At 66.4% G+C, this 21,929-nt stretch overlaps 1 protein-coding gene across 1 annotated transcript; it reads right to left on the bottom strand.

Annotated features, from left to right (window-relative positions):
* Positions 1 to 961: 961 nt before the first annotated feature.
* LOC149123302 (uncharacterized) lies at positions 962 to 16,008 on the bottom strand. The gene is made up of 4 exons (XM_089308894.1): positions 15,914 to 16,008; positions 14,831 to 14,903; positions 2,438 to 3,233; positions 962 to 2,325 (listed from the first exon to the last, which is right to left on the bottom strand). Exons 1-4 carry the CDS (start codon positions 16,006 to 16,008, stop codon positions 1,883 to 1,885), a joined length of 1,407 nt encoding a protein of 468 aa, XP_089165020.1. The 3' UTR covers positions 962 to 1,882.
* Between the last annotated feature and the right edge of the window lie 5,921 nt (positions 16,009 to 21,929).

Raw genomic sequence — 21,929 nt, forward strand, 5'->3', positions numbered from 1 at the left:
CCAGACCTTGAGCCCATCAGGGAAATGGAGTGCTGTGATTGGTCACTGTGGGTCACATGTTGTCCCCTGGAAGGGGGCGGTGAGGTCATGCTGGTGCGACGTGGCCCCAGGAAAGAACGGTTCTGTGGCCAGGAGGGGGCGCTGCTGTCCTCACAAGGCCGGGTCCTTCCCGGGAGGGGTGCGGTGTTTCTGCCTATAATTTCCTAAAACGTGGGACCTTCTTTAGGGAAGAAAACCCTTCGTTTGAGGATGATGGTGTGGTTGAACTCTGAGGATGCGTGGTCACGTGTGCCCCCGGTTCCTAAGGGAGTGTGTGTCACACTCCCACCCCCGTCCCAGGCCCCGGCCGGATGCACAGGAGGGCCAGTGGCCGTCAGCAGGGAGGGTGGACTCCTCCCTGGCCACAGGGGCCTCCCTGCTGTGCAGCACCGGAGTTCCTGTGCTGGGGTGGGGGCAGGGCAGTGCACAGGTGGCTGGGGGAGGGGCGTGGGGCATCATGAGAGCCTGTCAATCACACAGTGCTGCTCAGCAAGACTCAGTTATTTGGAAAAGTATCTGCGGCCGGTGCTGCGGCGCACTGGGCTAATCCTCCGCCTGCGGCGCCGGCACACCAGGTTCTAGTCCCGGTTGGGGCGCCGGATTCTGTCCCGGTTGCCCCTCTTCCAGGCCAGCTCTCTGCTGTGGCCAGGGAGTGCAGTGGAGGATGGACCAAGTGCTTGGGCCCTGCACCCCATGGGAGACCAGGAGAAGCACCTGGCTCCTGCCATCGGATCAGCGCCGTGTGCCGGCTGCAGCGCGTCAGCCACGGCGGCCATTGGAGGGTGAACCAACGGCAAAGGAAGACCTTTCTCCCTGTCTCTCTCTCTCACTGTCCACTCTGCCTGTCAAAAAAAAAAAAAAAAAGGTATTTGCACACAGTGTTAAGGTTGGACCAAAAGCAAACTGACACAGCAGAGCTGGGGGAAGCGGGTGGGGGGAGCCCTTGAGCGCACAGCATCAGCGCCCTCCGAGGGGGGGCAACACCAGGGCTCGCTCAGCGAGGGAAGTGGAGGAGGAGGAGGACGGGCGCCTCGGTGCCGGGGAATGAACCTTGGGCCACGGTTGAGAGGCCACGTGGGTGCCCGCCAGCGCCTGGGGCCAAGGCCCACCTCCCTTCCCACCCTGCTTCCTGCTCATGCGCCCAGGCGAGGGTGGGTGACGGCTCAAGCGCTTGGGTCCCTGTGCCAACACGGGAGGCCCAGATGGAGATCCTGGCTTCCGGCTGCAGGCTGGGCCAGCCCCAGCTGTTGTGGGCATTTGGGGAGGAGACCAGAGAGTAAACCTCCCTCTCTCTCCATTCCCTCTCTGCCTTCGGACTAAATAAGTAAACAAATAGTCTAAAAACATAAAAAAATGAAAGCTAAAAATTTTAAAAAGCAATGCGTAGGAGGATTGGAAGAAAAGCGTTCCAGGTGCTGAAGATCTGGTGCGCGGGGGTGGGGAGCGCCCGGCCCGAGGACCACGGGGCCAGGCGCTGCCCTGCCCGGCCCGGGGGGGTCAGAAGATTCGCTGGCAGGCTGATTCTTGCGCCGATCCTCTTGTGCAGCCGGCGGATGGTTACAGGATCCTCACGGCTCTCGGTGGGGGAAGGCGCCCCAGTCCCAGACGAGACGGACCCGGAACGCTCACCGGACAGGCGTGTCCGCAGAGCAGAGGAGAAAGTATACCAAGCACAAACCATCAACCGCCAACCAGCCACCACCCCCGAGAGGGACGGGCAGGGCTGCACACCTGCTGGGCTCGGTGGGGACACAGGCTCCACCCACAGCCCCTGCCGGACCCTGCCAGGAGGCTCTGAGCGCTTGCGGAGACTGAGAAGGGTCACGCAGGAGAGAAGAGGACCTCAGCGCGGGACGCTGCAGCGCGGGGCTCCCCCCGGGCCCCTCCCCCCGGGACGCTGCAGGGCGGGGCTCTCCCCGGGCCCCTCCCCCCGGGACGCTGTAGCGCGGGGCTCCCCCCGGGCCCCTCCCCCGGCCCGCGGGGGCTCTCCCCGGGCCCTTCCCCCCTGGACGCTGTAGCGCGGGGCTCCCCCCGGGCCCCTCCCCCGGCCCGCGGGGGCTCTCCCCAGGGCCCTTCCCCCCTGGACGCTGTAGCGCGGGGCTCCCCCCGGGCCCCTCCCCCGGCCCGCGGGGGCTCTCCCCAGGGCCCTTCCCCAGCCCTGCTGTCCCCTCCCCCGGCCCGCGGACCGGCTCCAGGCCGGAAGAGTGTGGATGGAGGCTGTAAAGCTACGTTCAGGAGTGTGTTTGTAGGAGTAGCTGGAACATCTCAGATAGCAGCACTTGCAAACTAAAAAAAAAAAAAAAATAATAATAATAAATCAGTCCTTTTTTCCAGCCTGATTTTCGGCCACCCGGCTGCTGAAACAGCGCGGCCCGCGACCTCCTGAGCTCCGCTCTACCTGGAGCCTGCGGCCTTGCTGGTGACAAAGTGGCCGTCCCCTGGACAAGCCCCGACCTCCAAGCTCCTGACTCTGCGCTCGGGCCTCGATCCTCGTGAGAGGCAGGGGGCGTTCCGCAGCCGGCCACGCTGCTGAGCCCCCTGGGACGGGAATTCTTCCCCCGCAGGCGGCGGCGAGGCCACTGGGCCCCGAGGGTGGCCGGAGCCTGGCCCGAGCTCTGACCCTCAGTGTACTCCCTCCGTACAATGGGGCAGAAATCAGGGCGGCACGTTCCTGGTGGCACCCGGCAAGGGTCATGGGAAATCGCCCAGACGTCCCCAGTCCTGTCCACGCCGCGCCCCGAGACTGACCGCTGACCACAGTCGCTGGGCGGCGGCCTGGGCAGGGCTATCGAGACGGGCGACGCCAGGAGCCCAGGCTGGGCGCATCGAGGGACCCGAGCCACAGCTGTGATCCCAGCCCCGCTGCTCGGGTCCGGGAGGCCTCGCACGGAGCCTGCGCCGCCCCGCGGCCGGTCTGCGGCTGCAGGCGTCCTGCACTGCCCGGTGCGCCCGCTCCCGCACAGCCTTGGGCCGAGCGCCACCTGCTGGCCGCCCGCCGCCAAGACGCTGCTCGCAGATCGGGGTTCGGGGCTCAAGGGCGGGTGGGTTCGGGGCTCAGAGGGCTGGCGGGCCTGGGGACCCTTCCTGTTCCTTCCCAGCGCGGCTCTGGGCGCTGAACAGGCCTGAAACCCGTGCACAGAGCTCGGGCTAAGCTCTTGCACTGCCCCGCCGCGGGGCCGCCCTGCCTGCTGTTGCTAAGAGCCCCAGGCCTCAACTGCGAGCTGACCTGCCCCTGTCTTCAGCCCCTCCCTCACCGGACCCCACCCGCTCTGCGGAGCTCCGTGTCACGTGCAGAAAAGGGGAGCATGGACAGGTGCAAGCTGCGTGCCCGAGAGCACACCGCCAGCCACTCGCCTGCTGGGCTGCACCCTGGGACACACTTGGACAAAGACATCCGCTGCCTGCGGCCCACGCGGCCATGGCCGTGCCAGGAACCACCACACCCACCACCTGGTACCTGCCGTTCTCTGCGCCTCAGTCTTCTTGGTGTAGGATGGGCTCACCCACCCACACTGGCTGGCTGGGAGAGGTTGGGGCGTGGTGAGGCGGCTGCACGGGGCTGTGGATGCCCCCCAGCTGGCTTCATCTCAGACACCCCCATCTTCCAGCCAGGCCTCTCTCTGCTCCTTTAGGGAAGACGCCGTGGACTCGTCAGCCCTAGGTGGCCCAGGCCAGCCCGGTGGGCAGCAGCTTCGTCCTCTGGGTAGTGACAGCCCCCTCAACCACACTGTCTTGGGCAGCCCCCACAGCTCAACAACCAGGCCTGGCTCCCCGGTGCTCAGCCACTTCCCCAGCCCCCACTTTCCCGCGGGAGCTTACGGAGATGGCCAGGGCGGGGCCTGGCGTGCAGTGGACTCGCTGGACGTTGGTGGGTGTGCTGGCTCCTGGCACAGCCGTGGCCGCGTGGACAGCAGGCAGCTGATGTCTTTGGCATTGGCTCCGTCGGCCCCTCCACAGCCCCCAGCAGACGTGTGCAGACCCCTTCCTCCTGCGGGGGCAGCAAGCCTGGGCGTGCGGCACGCTCTGGTCCCGGTGCCGGGCCGGGCCCTGAATGACCGCAGAGACTGATCCTGCCCTGGGCTGACCGCACGCCCACCCTGCGCCGACACTCTGCGGGGGTCACCGGTGCCGGGCCGGGCCCTGAATGACCGCAGAGACTGATCCTGCCCTGGGCTGACCGCACGCCCACCCTGCGCCGACACTCTGCGGGGGTCACCGGTGCCGGGCCGGGCCCTGAATGACCGCAGAGACTGATCCTGCCCTGGGCTGACTGCACGCCCACCCTGCGCCGACACTCTGCGGGGGTCACCGGTGCCGGGCCGGGCCCTGAATGACCGCAGAGACTGATCCTGCCCTGGGCTGACCGCACGCCCACCCTGCGCCGACACTCTGCGGGGGTCACCGGTGCCGGGCCGGGCCCTGAATGACCGCAGAGACTGATCCTGCCCTGGGCTGACCGCACGCCCACCCTGCGCCGACACTCTGCGGGGGTCACCGGATGAGCTCCCACGGCAAGCCCGGGAGGGTGGGTTTTCCCCAGTCTCAGACGAGGGAGCGAGAGCAGGCTCCCCACTGCCCGGGACACGCTGCTGCCCGCCCCGAGACAGCCGTGTGTCCACCCGCAGCCGGGACCCTCCCTCGCTGAGAGGAGCCTGCCGCAATACCCCAGACCCGGGAGGGCTCGGGTCTCCAAAGTGGCTTTGTCCCTGTGGCCTTCCAGCACGGTGCCGGCTCAGTCTTCCCAAGGGAGCAAAAACCAGCCCAAACCAAGCACAAGACTCGGAAGATTCACTTTGCTCCCCAGCTTCCCCTCCAGGGGGCAGTGGCCGGACCCCTCCCCAGCCCCCCAAGAGCACCCACCTCTGTCTCGTCGCCACCGCCAGCCAGCCGCCAGCCAGTGGTGCGTGGGAGCCACCCGGCAGCTTGCAGACTTGTGTGTGTGTGTATGTGTGTACGTGTGCGTGTGTACGTGTGTACGTGTGCGTGTGTGCATGTGTGTGCGTGTGTGCGTGTGCGTGTGTGTGCGTGTGCATGTGCGTGTGCGTGCGTGTGTGCGTGGTGGGTGTGTGATTGACTTTGAGGGAGAAAGCATCTGGAGGCCTGGAGACAAGTCTGGAAACAGCCCGGTGAGCCCGAGGAAACGCTGGCTCTGGGGGAGACCCCAGACCCCCGGGATGCGCTAGGCGCCCCTGGGTTTCCCGCCTTTTCTCAAGAGGCCTGCATTAGCTGGCGGCCACAGACGTCCACCAGGGCCGCGGGGACCTGCGGAGCCTGGGCCTGTGGACGCAGACCAGGGCCCAGGTGGCTGCGGCCGGGCTCTGACCACCAGGCGGCGCCCCCGATCTGTTTTTGGAAACTGAGCCGGGCTCTCGGGCTGAAGAGCGAGGGGGTCGGGCTCCGCTCAGCCGAGACCCCCGCAGGGGCTGTCGCTGAGGTTCTGCGCTTCCCGGTAGCCCCGGCCCCCAGGTTCGGCAGCTCCACTGCACGTGTGCCCCCTCCGCCCAGGAGTGCGGCCTCACTGAGACCTGCAGCATCGCGCATCCAGCTCTCTGAGACGCCGTTCCCTGGGGGGCCCTGCCCTAGCCCCCTCCCACCGGCCGGGGCAGGGGCTGCACCTGCTGCGCTGAAACTCCTGGGTCTCTCACGGCTGTTCTGTCGGCTTTTCCTCTCCTGTCTCCGTCCCTCTGTCTGCGTCTCTGCCTCCCCTGCCCGTTCCCTCCTGAAGATGACGTGGCACTGTCCAGGGGGCGGGGTCCCAGGCCTTGTCCTGCACTGTCCCGTGGGCGGGGTCCCAGGCCCAGCCTGCACTGTCCCATGGGCGGGGTCCCAGGCCCTGACTGCACTGTCCCGTGGGCGGGGTCCCAGGCCCTGCCCCTGCACTGTCCCATGGGTGAGTTCCCAGGCCCTGCCCTGCACTGTCTGGGGGGTGAGTTCCCAGGCCCTGCCTGCACTGTCCAGGGGGCGGGATCCCAGGCCCTGCCTGCACTATTCAGGGGGCGGGGTCCCAGGCCCTGCCTGCACTGTCCATGGGTGGGGTCCCAGGCCCTGCCCCTGCACTGTCCCATGGGCAGGGTCCCAGGCCCTGCCTGCACTGTCCAGGGGGCGGGTTCCAGGCCCTGCCCCTGCAGATTTCAGCCCAGTGGGTCCGGGTGGGGCCCACGCACCTGCATTTCACATAAATCACATCAGACTCTGCCGCCCGAATCCTCCATGGTTGACTCGCGGCTCGGGGGCTCACCTGGCGCCACTGCCCCATCCTCAGGCCTCGTTCTTTCCTTTTTTAAAGATTTGTTTATTTATTTGGGGGGGGGGGGAACAAGAGAGATCTATCTGCTGATGGCCACAATGGCCGGAGCTGGGCCCATCCAAACCCAGGAGCCAGGAGCTTCATCCGGGTCTCCCACGTAGGTGGCAGGGGCCCCAGCAATTGGGCCATCAACCGCAGGTGCATCAGCAGGAAGCTGGATCAGAAGTGGAGCAGCCGAGACTCACATCCGCGCCCAAATGGGCTGCTGGCGCCGCAAGCGGCAGCTTTACTTCCTGTACCACAGGGCCGGCCCCAGGTCTCCAATTCTTTCTGCCTCCCTCCTCACCCCTGCCTCCCCAGCCTCTCCAGAGCCTTCCTGCCCCAGGACCTTGGCAGGTGCTCCATCTGCCTTGTTTTCTCCCTCTCTTCTGGCTCATCTCTGGGGTCTCGGCTCACACGTCCCCTCCTCAGGGGGGCCTGCCATTGCCCCAGGCACTGTCCTGCCCGCCCCCTGCATGTCCTGGGGAGCAGGTGGAGGGAGCCAACGGCCGTCACGGTAGCTGCTCGCCTGTCTCCCCATCGTCTCTCCCCAGCCACACCCTGCACACCACCTGGGCAAGGAGCTTGCCTGCCGTCTGTGGCAACAACACCTGGCCCACCCCCGGGGCCTCCGTGCACAGAAGGAGGGAGGGAGGGAGACCAAGGATCCTGTGCAGGTGGCTTGGACGCCGGGGGGTGGGGGCCAGGACCCTGAGCAGCCTTGCCCCACCATGTTCTCCCCACTCTTGTCTTTCATTTGCTCCCCATCTGCTCCAGGCCAGGACAGTCCCCCCACCCCCCACCCCCCAGCCTCCTGCCCGGGCCCAGCAGCAACCTCACCTCGGTGGCCTCCGACCGTCAGGGCCAGCCACGGTGCCTCCCACCCTGGAGCCCTCCCGAGCTGCTCTCTCGGGCTGTCAGGGCTGCCTGGGGCTTGGGCCTCAGCTCTCGACTGATCTCACGCGGGCCCCTGTGGCCCTGGAACTAGGGCGGTGGTGTGGCCCAGGCCCGGGGGACACCCCTCCAGCATCGCTGACCGCCCTGCCTTGGACTTGTTCCCCAAGCACCCCCGTGGCAGTGTCCGCGGGCGGCCATCGGCTGGACCCGGGCTGCTCCCGTGGCCTGGAAACGTCACCCCGGGAATGATTGACAGAGCGGATCAGGCTGGACCCCTCCTGGCCGAGCTCTCATAGCCCCTGGCTTTGCAGCCTCCCCTGGGCCTGGCTCTCGCCTGCTGCTCCGGCCCTGGGGCCGCGTGCACTGTGTAGGAGGGCGGTGCAGGGGAAAGGTGTCCCCGGGTGAAGCCGCCCCGGCTGCCAGGCCAGTGAGGCCCCAAAGGGTGCTCGGCCCCAAGGCCGGGGTTGGTGGTTTTTTCTCAAGCCTGGGGGCCTTCCTGGGGCGGAGGCCACAGGGGGCAGCTCCCCCCACCCCGCCATTCCCCCCCCCCCCCCACTGCAGCCCTCTGCCCCGGGGTGGCCGCTGTTGCCTGGAGGTTAGAAGGCGGCCCACGTGCAGTGGGGGGGCCTGCCCTGTGCCATGCTGGACACACTGGGCCCCATTTCCTGCTCCCCACACCCCAGGCAGGCAGGCGACCCCAGGCCTGGGCAGAAGGGAGCCACACAGCTGGGCTCGGACCAGCGACGCCGCAGCTTCTCTGCCGGGGAGCCGGGCTGGGAGCAGGCAGGCGGCTGCCCCGTCCACACCTGGGAGCTGCATCGTGGCTGCCGGCGCGCACTCCCGAGGCTCCCGTGACACCCGGCGGCCTCCCCCACCCCTCCCAGTCTGAGGCCTCTCCCGTGGCCCCCAGAAAGGGGGCGGCCTTCCTGCCCAGGGGGAGGAAGCAGGGGGACAGCTCTGTGTGGCGGCTGGGCACTCACTTCTGGCGGCTGAGACCTGAATTCGGATCCTGCCGCCTCCGTGGCCTCAGGCGGGGTGCGGTCTCCCTGAGCCCTGTGTCCCCGTCCGCACGGCGAGGACCGGCAGCCCCTCCCTAGTGGGGCGTGCGTGTGGGGCCAGCCCCCAGTTTGTCCTCCTTGCTGTGGATCTGCTCCCTGGCACACACACTCAGGGTCTGGGTTACGCCCAGGGTTCCACGCCCAGGGAGCCCCGGGGCAGGGCTCAGAGCCTGCATCATGGAGCCTGGCTCAGCCCTTTATCGTCTCTCGCCTCAGTTTCCATGTCTGTAAAGACCTGAACAAGGGCCACCCCTGGCAAGACCCCCCCCCCCCCAGGCGCCAGGGCCCTGCTACCCTCTCACATCCTGTCTCAAAAAACGTTCTGTTTTTTTTTTTTTTTATTTTAAGATTTATTTGTTTTAATTGAAAGAGTTACAGAGAGAGAGAGAGAGAGTGAGAAAGAGAGAGAGAGAGAATCTTTCATCTACTGGTTCACTCCCCAAAGGGCCACAACAGCCAAGGCTGGGCCAGGCCAAAGCCAGGAGCCAAGAGCTTCTTCCAGGTCTCCCACATGGGTGCAGGGGCCCAGGCACTTGGACTATCTTCCTTTTTTCCCAGGCCATTAGCAAGGAGCTGGATTGGAAGTGGAGCAGCCGGGACTCGAACCAGCGCCCACATGGGATGCTGGCATCACAAGCCAAGGCTGAACCTGCTGTGCCACAGTGCCGGGCCCTCATTTACTCTTTTTTTTTTTTTTTAAGATTTATTGATTTATTGATTTGAAACCCGAGTTACACAGAGGCAGAGAGAGGTCTTCCCTCTGCTGGTTCACTCCGAAGCCGGGAGCCAGGAGCTTCCTCTGCATCACTCACAGGGTGCAGAAGCCTAAGCACTTGGGCCATCGTCCACTGCTTTCCCAGGCCACAGCAGAGAGCTGGATTGGAAGTGGAGCAGTCGGGACTCGAACCTGCACCCATATGGGATGCCGGCACGGCAGGCGGTGGCTTTACCTGCTACGCCACAGCGCCGGCCCCATCCCTGATTTGCTCTTGCCCCCACCCCACAGGCTGGCTGCAGGCGTGGGAAGGCTGGCCCTGGCCTCCTGGGCTGCTGGGGTCCACCATTCATGGTTGGGACTTGCAAGGGGCCCCGGACACCCGGACACGCAGCTCTGAGTGGGGTGCTTGGCCCTGCCCTGAAGCAGCGAGGACCAAGCTCGGCTGAGCTCCCCAGGCCTCCGTCTCGTGCACGGCCCCGGGCCGGGGGTCCAGTGGGACAGCTCCCTGAGGCAGCAGGCTGGCAGCACGCTCACTGACCACTGGCTCAGTGTGGGTGGAGCCCTCGCGCAGCGCCTGGTTCACATAGGTCCCTTCCGGCCCTCAAGTGCAGGATCTGTGGCTTTGCGAATGCTCACGAGTGCACGGCGTGGAGAAGGGACTCCCAGGAGAGACAGGGCCAGGGACTTAGGCTTCAGTTAGACTCCGGCAAGAGCTGAGTCGGCACCGCCGTGCAGCCCAGCTGCTCGGACAGCAAATAGGCCCCGGGCCGGAGGAGGAGGCGAGGCCGACGCCCAGCAGAGGCCCTCCAAGGGCCAGGCCTCGGGTTGCAGGAAACCCCAGAATAAGCGACCAGCGCTGGAGATGAACTTGGTCCAGGCCGACGTCCCTGAGACGCCACCCGAGCAGGTGCAGCGAGCCCTGGGGCTTCGGTTTGGCTGAGCGATTCTGGCCCGGACCAGAAGCCGAATCCTGCCAGCTGCCCTCTCCACTCTCGTCCTGCTTCCAGGAGCCCCGCTTAGGGACTCCCTGGGGGGAGTCTGCCTGGGACCCTCTGTCCTCTCTCTGTCTCAGATTCTGTCCCCAGACGGGAGGCCAGCAGGATTCTTAGGGCTGAACCCCAGCAGGACATGCCACTCCTCCTTCCAGAAGAATCCGCAGTGTGGACAGTTCACTCCCTCTCGCTGGAGACGCACCCCGGCTGCCCTGGTGCACACCAAGAGCCACCTGGTGTGCGTGCAGCCTGTGCCCAGGGAGGCCTGGCTCAGGGACTGGGCAGGAAACCCCAGGCCAGGGCCTCGTTCTGCCCCGTCTGAGCTGGGCAGGTGCCCTCCCCTCTCCGGACCTCCACATTCCAGGGGTTGGCCCCTGAGCCACGCCCCCCGGCGTGTGTGTTCTGCAGCCGCGGTGTGTGCACGTGTGAGCCTGACGTGGCGCTCACTTCGTGGGTGGGGGGTGCAGAGTGAATAAAATCCAAGCCCTCCCGGAGCCAGGAGTCGGCTTTCGGCCCCCAGCTCTCAGTCCCAGGGACTCGCGCTCCCGGCTCCGGAAACCCGGGTGTTCCACTCTGCCCGGCCACTCCCCAGACCTCTGCCGTGGAGCTGCGCGGGTCACCTGGCCAGCTGACGACCACAGGTGGCCGCTCCCCTCCACGCCGTCTCTGATGTTCTCGTTCGTTCCACGGCCCCCACTCTCCCCACCAGGCCACCCGTGCAGGTGCACCCTCCTGTCACCTTGGAGGTGCTTCCCCGGGCACCTGAACACAGTCCACTGCCTGCACACCAGTCCCAGGTGCGGGGCAGCTCTGGCCTCCCGCGTGGACATGCACAGGGAGTCCTCTGGTGGCCGGCCTGGGAGGCAGGCCTTGGGTGGCAGCTCTTGTCTGAGCTCTGAGACGCAGCTGGGGAACAGCGTCTGTGGTTAGGGTGTCATGGGGAGGGGAGCCCCTGCTGACCCCTCCCCCCGGGGGCACTGCAGCCTCTGCCCCTTCCCACACCCCAGGCTGGGCCGTGGGGCCTGTGCACCGACCCCCACCCCAGCAACCTCGGGCCCTGCCTCTCCGCCGCCTCCCAAGGTCGCTCAGCCAGGGGGCAGGTCCCCGGACAGAGCCTTGGTTCCGGAAGACGCAGGGTTGGCGGTGAGGCCCTGTGAGAGGTGGCTCCACGCCCAGCCAGCTCCACCCAGGGCCCTCCACCCTGAGCTCACCGGGGTGGGCTCACCTGGGCCCCTTGCCCGGATGTCCTGGCCAACTCCAGGACTGCGGGCTCGGCCCTGCGGTGTGACCAAATCTGACGCCACTGCCCCGGCTCTCCCAAGGCCTCTGTGGCCTCCACTCCACACGCGGGCTCCTCTCAAGGCGGGCCGAGTGGTGTGGACATCTCGCCCCCACACACGTGGTTCTCAGGCTCCAGCAGGCACCCAGCCTCTCCCGGGACCTGCCCCACAGGTGGGCCTGGCAGGCGAGGGAGGTGCCGCCTCGCTCTCCCTGGAGGTGCCCAGGTGCTGCCCCCGTGAGGCCCACGAGCCTGCACCGAGCCCTGCACCGACTTCAGCCAAGATCAGAGCCAGGCACCGGGCGCACGGCTCGGGGGCCAGGCTGCTTGCGGCGAGTCGGGCTCTGCCAGGCCCGGCACCCAGGGCAGATGCCTCGGCGTCTCCGTCCCCAATCAGGTTTTCTCCTGGGAGCGAGGACAGCACCTCCTCTGCAGGGGACGCGAGACGGGGGGGGAGGGGCTGACCCAGGCTGTCCCGTGTCTCCATCCCCCAGGGGGAGCCCTGGAAACCAGAGACTTCGAGGTCAAGGCAGTTCCAGCTGGAGGTGAGGGAGGAGGGGTGAGGGAGGAGGGGTGAGGGAGGAGGAGGGAGGGAGGAGGAGGTGAGGAGAAGGAGATGAGGGAGGAGGAGGTGAGGAGAAGGAGGGAGGGAGGAGGAGGGAGGGAGGAGGAGGTGAGGAGAAGGAGGGAGGGTGGAGGAGGTGAGGGAGGAGGGGGTGAGGAGAAGGAGGGAGGGAGGAGGAGGTGAGGAGAAGGAGGGAGGGAGGAGGAGGTGAGGAGAAGGAGGGAGGGAGGAGGGGTGAGGGAGGAGGGGGTGAGGAGGAGGGAGGGAGGAGGGGTGAGGGAGGAGGAGGTGAGGAGAAGGAGGGAGGGAGGAGGAGGTGAGGAGAAGGAGGGAGGGAGGAGGAGGTGAGGGAGGAGGGGTGAGGGAGGAGGGGCCATTCAGGGGCTGAAGGCTGCTGGAAGCCGGGCATGCCCCCTGCCCCCTGCAGGTGTGCGGGAAGAGCGCACAGGGGCCCAGGGCGCCCTGACGGGGGGGGGGGGGTCCCAGATGCCCATGGCGGTCGCCACGGGAGGCCGCGGACACCACACGCACCCCTGCCGCCCGCAGAGGGCCGGGCGGAGCCGGCGTGGACCCAGCCCTTCTGGTCCCCGACAAGGCCCGCGTGGCCTGGTCCCCGTGAGGGCCTCGCGCCACCTGACCCCTCCGCCCGCAGCCCGGTTCCCGGCCCCTCCTCCCCGGATCCGGACCCACCCTCGCTCCACTTCCTGTGTCCACCCAGGGCCACCTGCTCGGTGGCATGACCCCGCCCCCGCCCCCACTCCATGGTCCCCGTGCCGTGTCCCCACTGGCTGGCTCGCGGCCTGCCCCCCCCCCGGGAGTCCTCAGCTGGAAACCCAAACGCAGCGCGCCCAGCCTCTCAGCAGGCCTAGAGTGGACACTGGCGGAGGAACGGACGCCTGGGGCGAGAGGCCCAGCCCGTGCCCCACCCGCGCCGTCACGCGGGACCGCAGACAATGCCCCGACTCGGGAGCTGGGCTGAGTGGCCTGGCTGTGTAGACCGCAGCAGCCCCCTGGGACCCCTGATCTGAAAACGGCCGAGGCGGAGCTGGCATCCGGCCCCTCCTCCACGCTGGCCACTCCCAGACGCCTCGGACAGTGACGGATTCCGTGTGGCGCGTGGAACAGAGACGGCGGAAGCAGCAGAAGGTGCTTCACCTTGCGTGGCGGAAGCAGGAAGCCCAGGTGCACCCGGCGTCTCCCAAACGTCACCGAGGACCGGGTCCCTTGCGCTTTATTGGCCTCCTCAATGGCCCAAGGTTGCTGCTAGCGCTCCCTGCATCGTGTCCGCACCCCAGGCATCGGAAAAGAGAGAGGGGTAGGAGTGGCCTTCTCCTCCCCGTAGGAGACACCTCCTGGAAGCCTACACACGCTCATACCGTCGGCCAGCGCTCAGTCACACGTCCATGCGGCCGGGGGCGCTCTGTATTCCAGCAGCAGTTCTCGGGAGCCCTGCGAATGAGCCCCTGGATGTGTCCCAGGGAGCAGGGAGACCACCGGGGCAAGGTCGGAACAGCCCCCTTGGGAGGGGGCGCAGCCAGAGCCCGCGCACGCCCGCGCACGCCCGCGCACGCACTCGCCCACATGGCTGCGCCCCGGCCGGCCCAGTCCTTAGGGCAGCCCGGCAGCGATGGGGAGAGCGCGCCCAGGCCCGGGGTGCACCCCTGCGGGCCACGGCCCCTCCCTGCGCCCGTTCCGCCAGAGCGGACGTGAACCCCCGCTCCCAGGAACCTGGTGGAGGAGGGCTCACCCCAACACTGTGCCCCTCGCGGCTGCTGCGCCTGGGGTCCAGTGGGCGGAGCCCCGGGAACCGCTCATCGGCTTGCTGTGCCCAGAGCGGCCCCGCAGCCCAGAGGCGCCCGGCCCACGCGTCCGCCCTGCAGGGCCAAGGTCACTGCCCCCGCAGCCCCTCCCCCCGCGGCCGCCGGCCCCGCAGGTGGGCGAGAGCAGCCGGACGTCAGCTTCCCTGACAAACACCCGCAAGGGAGCAGGATTTTCACTGAGGTTTAGGGAGAACTAAACTTCTCCGGGCTCAGAAAGTGCCAGGCACGAAGCAGCCGTCCACCCGCCCCCCGCACGCCCAAATCCATCCCCAGTTTAAAGTACTGCGATTACTTTTACAGCATTGCTTAGAAATGGCTTGCAATCTCTAATTTGCTAAATTGATGTGCCTATTGACTAAATAAATATTCGGCACGAAGCCCAAGTCCCTCCACACTTATTAATCCTCAGGAAATAGAAACACAGGACACAGAATGAGCGCGCGCTCGGGCTGCAGACAGGAATACATTATGCCGTTTGTCAGCCGCCCCGGGACTTGGCTCCACGGCAGACGCGGCCCAACCACGGGCCCGCTCGGCGGCTGTGACGCACGCGTCTGCCACCGGACGTGCCTGGGTTGCTAAGGGTCTGCTCTGGGCTTTGAGAAGTTGAGAAGGAGAAACTTTTCCCCCCAAGGGGAGAATCGGAGGGGGCTGCTGTGGGGGGAGTTGATCTGAGGGGCTGGGAAGGCACCAGTGTTGTGACAGCGACCAGGGGTGCTGGCAGGACCCCCGAGAGGTGGCCCGGGGCTGGGGGCGGCCAGTGCCCCTGGCTCCGGAAGGGAAGACGGGGCTGCCGTGCGAACAGGGGCGCAGCTCCTCCGGGCAGTGCCTGCTTTGTGTCCTCCCACCTGGCGGCCTTGACCGCTGGACGGTTGCCGAGTCCTGGGGCCTTGCACCTGCACGGGTGGGGGGGTGTGGGGGGAGACGCCTCTCCTCGACTTCTCAAGGCTCCAGTCCCCTGGAATGTCCACTCCCCAGGGCCGGCGGTGCCCGGGAAGCAGCAGGCCCCAGCATCGGGCAAGAGGCTCCATTTCTGAGCTGCGCACAGGGGAGAAGCTTCTGGAAGGGAAGCTGTCGGCAGCCTCCCCCCTGCGCCCCTGGGAGGAGGCGAGGCCAAGGCGGAGACCGAAAAGTGGAGTCTGTGCCCCTTCCCAGAGGCAAAGCCAGACCACCCACGGTTTCCACGCCAGGACACTGGAGCAGGTCTCCTTTCCGGCCCCGACTTTGCTGTTCCCCCCAGTTCCCCGGTCTGCAAGGTGAGGTTCGAGGCGCGACCACCATGGTCACTGTGAAGGACAGGCACCTGCCAGCAAGTAGGATGGGAGGCGGGATGCAGGCAGCATCAACAGCCAGTGCAAAGGTCCTGAGGTAGAACCTGACTCCAGGCTAGGAAAGCAGGGCACAGCTTGGGGAGGGGGAACCACAGACCCAGGTGAGGGCAGAGAGGCGGCCCGCGCTGGATTGCACGGGGCCCTGGGGCCAGAGGGAGGAGTGTGGATCGCGCCCCAACAGGGCAGGGGGCTAGGAGAGGGTAGGAGGGCTCGTGTCTCAGCCTCCGAAGCCTCGTTTCAAAAACAGACCCTGGGGACCCAGCCCCTGAACTCAACCCAAAGGCTGGGAAGAGGGAAAGGCCGCCGCCCTCGGGGGCCGGGGACCTCCCGAGTCAGCCGGGGGTCCCAGGAGACAAGATGGGGTGCGAGGGAAACCTGCCCCTGTGAGGCTGTCCGCCTGCGCTCTGACCCAGCAGGTCCCCGCAGGTGTCCGCCCAGGACACAGTGCCCAGAAAGACCCCCGTGCGAATTCTCCAGCCAAGACTGGAAGGAGCCCGGGTGCCAGGCAGAGGGGCGACTCCTGCCGTGGTGGCGGGGGTGACCGGGGGTCTTCCCGAGAACAGGACCCCACAGAGCACAAAGCCACACGTCCACGTCTACCACGGAAGGCCACAGAGCTCCGGGGGGAGCAGCATGGGGATCCAGAGGGGGACTCTAGGGTGCTGGTGGAACATTCCAGATCTTGCACACGGGTCCCCAAACTCCTCCCCTGTTCTCTTTAAAATCCCTGCTCTGCCTGCACGTTCCTGGTGCCTCGGTCGGCCACGCCGGGGCGGGGCCTGGAGCCCACCGCCCGCTCTCGGCCACCCCGGGGCGGGGCCTGGAGCCCACCACCCACTCTCGGCCACCCCGGGGCGGGGCCTGGAGCCCACCGCCCGCTCTCGGCCACGCCCACTCTAGGCCACCCCGGGACGGGGCCTGGGCCCACCGCCCGCTCTCGGCCACCCGGGGCTGCAGGCGGACGCGGGAGCCTGAGCGCGAGGGCGTCTGAGGCCGCCGCGCCGCCTTCCCGCCCGCATCCATCTTGTTATCGCGGAGCGGGGACGGCTCCCGAGGCGGAGCCTTGAATATTCATGCGATTTACAGCTTTCTGAGTCCGCCCACCACTCCCCGCAGCCGGCCATCCACCTGCCCCGGGCTCGTGCCTCTGCCAGTAACTCTCGCATTAAGGAGGCGCCCGGCGGCCCCCACGCGCGCCCCCTCCCCTGCTCGGCGCGTCGTGCTGGAAGAAGACCACAGCAGGAGGCAGAGCGCCGGCGACCTTGGACGACCCCACCGGACGGTCCGCACAGCGGAAACGGGGCTGCCTCCGCCCTGCCCCTCCCCAGCCCCGAGCCTCAGTTTCCCCAGCTGTAAGAGGAGACGCGGCACCGCCTCCCCCTGCTTCCCCGGGTGGGGCTGCGGGCGCCTGCGTGAACTCAGGGTGCTGGTGTCATTCGACCTGCAGGTGCTGGAGGGGAGAAAGGCTGGGTGCTCACGGCCCACTCCCCCGGGCTTCCCCAGGCACAGACCGGGATGCAAGACGCGAGCCTTTCCGGGGAGATGGGGGAGGGGCTGCCCTAGGCCGGGAGGAGGCGCTGTGGCTCCTCCCGGGATGGGGCAGGGTCACCGCGCCGGCTCAGGGCTCAGCCAGCAGCCGCCGCGTCGCTGCGGACCAAGTCGGCTGCACAACGCCGGGCGCTGCACGCGGCCTGCGTGTTCAGAGGCGGTTCAGAGGCGGGTGCTGGGGGCGGCGCCGCCGGGCTCCCACGCACTGCCGTCAAAGCCCACTCTGCCCCCTCTTGTCCCCGTGACCTTGTCCAGTCGCTCAGATGCCCCGGGCCCTGTAAGCAGGACCCCGGGGCCCTGGCTGCCTCAGACCGGGGGCTGGGGCTTCTCCTCCAGCACCCGGGAGCCCCCTGGGTGGGGCGGGCCAGCCCCTTGAGTGTCCTCTGGGTCCTGGCACCACGTTGGGCTCTGGGTGGGGGGAATCAGCTCCCAGAAGCCCAGCACCCAATCCCAGAGGTGCTGTGAAGGGCGTGCCCAGGGAGCCCCCTCCCCAGGTTCCCGCCTCTCACCAGCCCCTCTGCCACGTGGCAGCTCCTCCCCTGGGAGCTGCCGGCCCTCAGCGTCCACCCGGATCTCCGCGTCAGCAGGCTGGCGGCCCTCGCCTCTCTCCCTCCTCGGCCGCCTGCCGCGGGGACTGTTCTGCAGGAATCCGGCACACAGGGCCCTCGTCACGCTCGGCCCACTTCACGGAGCACCTGCCTTGCACCCAGAGAAATCAGAGCACTGGACGTGATTTTTTTTTTTAATAAAAAGGGTCTATCATCATTGCCCTTGGTTCAAGAGGGAGCTGAGGCTCAGAGAGGGTGAGTGACTGGCACAAGGTCACACAGCCCAGAAGACGGAGCTCTCACACTCAGCCGCACACCCGCAGTAGCCTGGCCTCAGTCACAGCTCGCTGGAGTCAGGGTTCAGGATGAGACTCGGCTGCTTGGAGCCAGCCGTGACCGGGGGTGGAGGGGGGAGCCACCCCGCCACTCTGAACCTCGGTGTCCTGTGTGATACCAGCACAGTGCGGCCCGGCCCGGGCTGGGATGCGGACCGTCCGGTGCGGAGAGCCCCAGCACAGTGCTCAGCAAGCAGACTAGCTCCCCCTCCCGGCTCTGATGGGGACCGCAGGCGGGGCTGGGGCACCGGGGAGTCCGCCCACCACCAGTCTGGGTTGGGGGAGCCGGAGGGAGTGACGGGTGTGAAGCTGGGGTGCACCTGTTTGCCAACTGAGCACTTCCTGAAAAGGGGTGGAGGAAAGAGGCCAAGGTTCACCGGGGCAAAGGTCACAGCCCCTGGGAACAGCGTAAGGTTTCTGACCCCCCCGGACTCTGACCCTGGCACCAGCCTCCCGAGCACGCTGGCAGTGTCCACACTGCAGGAACAGGAGGGGCTGGGTACCGGCAGGCACCGCGGGCACTGGGGCAGCAGGTCGGACCGGGGCAGTCAGACTCCTGCGGCCGTGGGCAGTGGTCTCTGGGCGGTCCCCCCTGCTCCCTGCCGCCGGCCTCCTCCAAGTCAGGCGCTCAGGGCTGAAACTCCGACAGACGGAGCAGCCACCCCTGACTTCCTAGGGGTTTCCCTGTCAGGTGCAGACAGAGGTGACGACCACGCCCTCTGCCTTGGCAGCGGGAGAACTCCTGTGTGCTGCGTCTGTAGCGTGGGACTGTGTGCTGCGTCTGTAGCGTGGGACCCCCGCGCCCCGGACTGAGGGGGGAGCGGAAGGGGTGACGTCAGGGACGTCCTTGCGTGAAGGAAGTGCCCTGTGAGAGGAGCTGTGGTTGTCATCATGCGTGCTCAAGGAACACCTGCGACGGGACAGACGGGGGATAGAGGACAGGCAGGACGGGTGGACGGGTGGACGGGTGGGTGGGTGGGTGGGTGGACGGACAGGAGGGTGGATGGACTGGTGGACTGATGTGTAGGTGGATGGATGTATGGGTGATGTGTGGAGGGATCAGTAGGTAGGTGGATGGATGGATGGACGGACGGGTGGATGATGGATGGATGGGTGGGTGGTGGGTGGTGCGTGGTGGATGGGTATGTAAGTGGATGCCTAGACAGGTGAATGGAGGTGGGCGGGTGGGAAGACACTAGACTTTCATTCCTCCGTTATCTGTTCGTCCAGTTTTCCACTATGCACACATCCATCCCCAGGCCCATCCGTCCAACCGCGTGTGTTGAGGGAGTGGGGGTCAGGGAGATGAACAGATGCGCACACAGGCGGGTGAATGAACAAATGGACAGACAGATGGCTGGCCTGGGGGTAGCTCTGTGATGGGAGCCGGGTGGAGGCAGACGGAGAGACGGACAGGCAGGGGGACAGTGGGGCCGGGACAATGGCGCTGGATTGCTTCCTTCCAGAAGGCGGCCCACAGCAGCTTCCACCCCTGCCTGGTACCGCGGACGGGAGCCTGGCCACGGGGGCCACAGCGCTGCAGCCTGCCCAACGCGCTCGCTGATGGACACGCGGGCGTCACCCGTGCCCTGGCGACAGGCAGCCACGTGACTTGTAGGATTCCTTCGGACAGTGCCTCGGCCCCTCGCGGAGCACGGTTGCAGCTGCCTGCTGCCTCGCTTGCTCTCCGAAGGTGTCTTCAAGCCCCCACCCCCAGCAGTTCCAAGGCTAAGGGGGGGGTGCTCTGAAGAGTGGGGCCCCTCCCCCCACCTGCCTTGCCACGTGCCTTCTCTCTGCCGCAGAGCCACCAATTACCTAAATCACCCTTCAGTTCGGGCTTAATGTACAATGCGGTGGCAAGGAGGTATTGAGGAACAGGTTTCCCTGGCAACCGAGTTTTTAAACACAAGGTTCTACGTGCTTTAAAAGCCACTTCTCATCTAATTTTCCCTGGAAATTAGCTTGGATCTTTCAGAGGCCGGAAATGGGAGCTGCCCCCCCGCCCGCCCCCGACGCCGGCAGAGATCCTGTGTCCCTCTGCCAGGGCCAGGACCCTGGGATGTGCTCCCGAGTGGCCATGAGGAAGTGGCCCTGGAGGGCTCTTTCTAGCTGTGGTCAAACTTCCGGCGACAGCTTGTCTTCTGGCCTCGGGTCGTTCCAGGTCCCGATGGGCTGCGGTTCTGGGAGGACCTGACCGTGGCAGACCAGGGGCCCTCAGCGGTCCAAGCCGCATTCAGTGGCCGTGCCGGCTCGGGGTCCCCGCGCTGACCAGGAGGGCCCTGACCACTGCTCACAAACCCGGGGCACGCGATCTGAGGCGAGGCGTCTCTTGTTGGATGTTCCCAGTGTCAGCGAGCTTCGCCCCGCCCGTCTAACAGAACAGACCCCAGCCCTGGCCCACGGCCTGGCCTCTCAGAATTGGCACAGGCTCTCCCTCTGCCCACACCCGACCAAGCCTTCCACCTTCCACCTCCGACTGCCTGCACAGCATCCGCCTCCCCGCTCTCCATCGCTCTCACCCCACCGAGGTCTGCCCTGAGCCTCACCCGCACCCCGCCGCCCGCCTGTCGCCCGCCCGCACGTGCCAGCTTGTGACGGGCACCGTTCAAATGCGACTTCACCCGGGAGCCGCCCCTCACGGCCCTTCCCTTCTTCCGAGTCTCTCTCCGTCCGTCTGCACCTCCGAGGACACTGGAGTTAGCCCCTCTGAGTTAGCGATTATCCGTGGCCGGAGAGCAAAGCAAAAAGTCAGGTGGAGCTCATTCAAACTCCAGCTCTCCGCTTTGTCTCTGTGTGGCCTTGCTGATGAGATAGACACAGGGGCTGAAGCTGGGCGCAGGTTTCGGTTGGTCAACCGCGCGGAGAGCAGATGAACGGAGGGTGCCGGCCCGTTGAACGGATGTAGAGATGATTGGAAGATGTAAGAGTGGATTTACCTGGGAGCGTACAGGACTGGACCAGTGGATAAAGGATGGATGATCAAAGGGACGCATGGTGGGAGGGAGCGGGGGAGGGAGGGCTTCTCCAAGCTGCCCAGACAGGGGTGAAACCCGGAGGCGGGGCACCAGGCAGTGCTACATGAAGCAGGAAAGTGAACCTGTTTCTTCCTATTCTCAGGAAATGCTGCTCCTGGTTTCTCCAGACTTGAAGGTTTTCAGTGACCCCGCGAGAAGGACGGGGCCTCCTACAGGACCGATTCATTAAGAAAGGCAGCCCAGATCAGCTCAGCGGAGCACTAGGGCTGCCTCTCAGTGCCAGGCAGTCGGAGGACGCTCCATAACTATTCATTGGAAAGTGATGGATGGCTCTTGGAGACCTGCCATCGTAAGGACGCGCCGGGCAGCTGGGGACAGCGGACGTCTCCCTCCGCAGAGCTGTTTCCAGCACGGCCCCCAGGCTGCCGCACTGTCGCCCCACATTGGCGGGGTCCCAGGGACCGCGCCTCTCTTGCAGATCCCACAGCCACAGAGCAAGGGGGCTGAGGCACCACTGACCATCTGTGCAGGCGGTGCAGGCGTGAGGTTGCACCAAAGTCAACGCGACACCACCCGAGCTCTAACCTCACCACTGAGAGTCTGTCCACTCGGCCAGGAGGGCCCTGGGGGTCACTGCAGTGGAGAGGAGGGGCTACACAAAGCTGGGGTGCCCAGACCTGTCCCCTCCCGGGAGAGTGACTCCCTAGGAGTCCATTACAAGCAGGCATGCAAACGCCTACACCTTTCCTGCCAGGCCACCCCGACCCAGACAGCTGCGTGGACCGTGGCCAGGGTTGGTGGACAGGACCCCGGGATCACTGCGTGCCACAGTCAGGGTGGCTCTGGGGCCTCAGTTTTCCGAGGGCTGCAGGGAAAAGACCGATGAAGCTCTACCGTGACTCAGAGCATTGTGCTGTTTATAAAACCGTCTCTGCTTCTCCCAGCCGACTCCCTCCCCAGCGGGGGGGGGAGGAAGGAGAGGGGGGAAAGACTGATTCACTCCTGCCCTGTCCGTGAAGTGTTTCACATAATAAGTGCTCAATAAATAACAATCATTAGGGGCGGGCGAGATGCAGGCAGCCGGACAGATCAGGATTCACTTCCGCCACGCAGACTGACTGTGCTCTGCCCGTGGAGAATTGGGGACAGAGCGTCTCGGCCGCCCCCTGGCACCCCCCGGCTGCTGCAGCCGTGTGCCCTGGTCCCCTTTGCCGCGGTCTGCTGAAGAGGGTGAACAGCAGCAGCCGATCGGGCGGGCCTGGCTGTGCCGCCCTGCTGCCTGCAGCCCCCTCCGACTTCACGTTTAATTTCCTTGGGTGGAGAAGACGCATTCTGATGATCCGACTTAATTCAAAATGTAAATTTCATCTCCTATGGCTGACGGCTCTGAGCTCGCTCTGCATAACCGGGCAGCAGCTGCCGTGGGAGTCACCGGGGCTCCGGCTCCCCAGTGGCCATGAAGGCTTCGCTGCAGCCGCCGGCAGCCCCCACCCTCTAGGAGGCCAGACCTGAGTTCGCCTCCGAGGGCAGGATGCGCT

Source organism: Oryctolagus cuniculus, chromosome 11 (assembly GCF_051225735.1).
Source record: "Oryctolagus cuniculus isolate XC-2025 breed Fujian yellow rabbit chromosome 11, ASM5122573v1, whole genome shotgun sequence".
NCBI lineage: Eukaryota > Metazoa > Chordata > Mammalia > Lagomorpha > Leporidae > Oryctolagus > Oryctolagus cuniculus.

Bases quoted from the DNA above. Each gene is read 5' to 3' on its own strand.
- LOC149123302 (XM_089308894.1), bottom strand. From the start codon at position 16,008: ATGGATGCGGGCGGGAAGGCGGCGCGGCGGCCTCAGACGCCCTCGCGC. The intron at 14,904-15,913 runs GTGGGCCCAGGC...CTCACCTTGCAG, and splicing joins CGGGTGGCCGAGAGCGGGCG to ACCGGGGAACTGGGGGGAAC. The intron at 2,326-2,437 runs GTAGAGCGGAGC...TTTTTTTTTTAG, and splicing joins AGCAAGGCCGCAGGCTCCAG to TTTGCAAGTGCTGCTATCTG.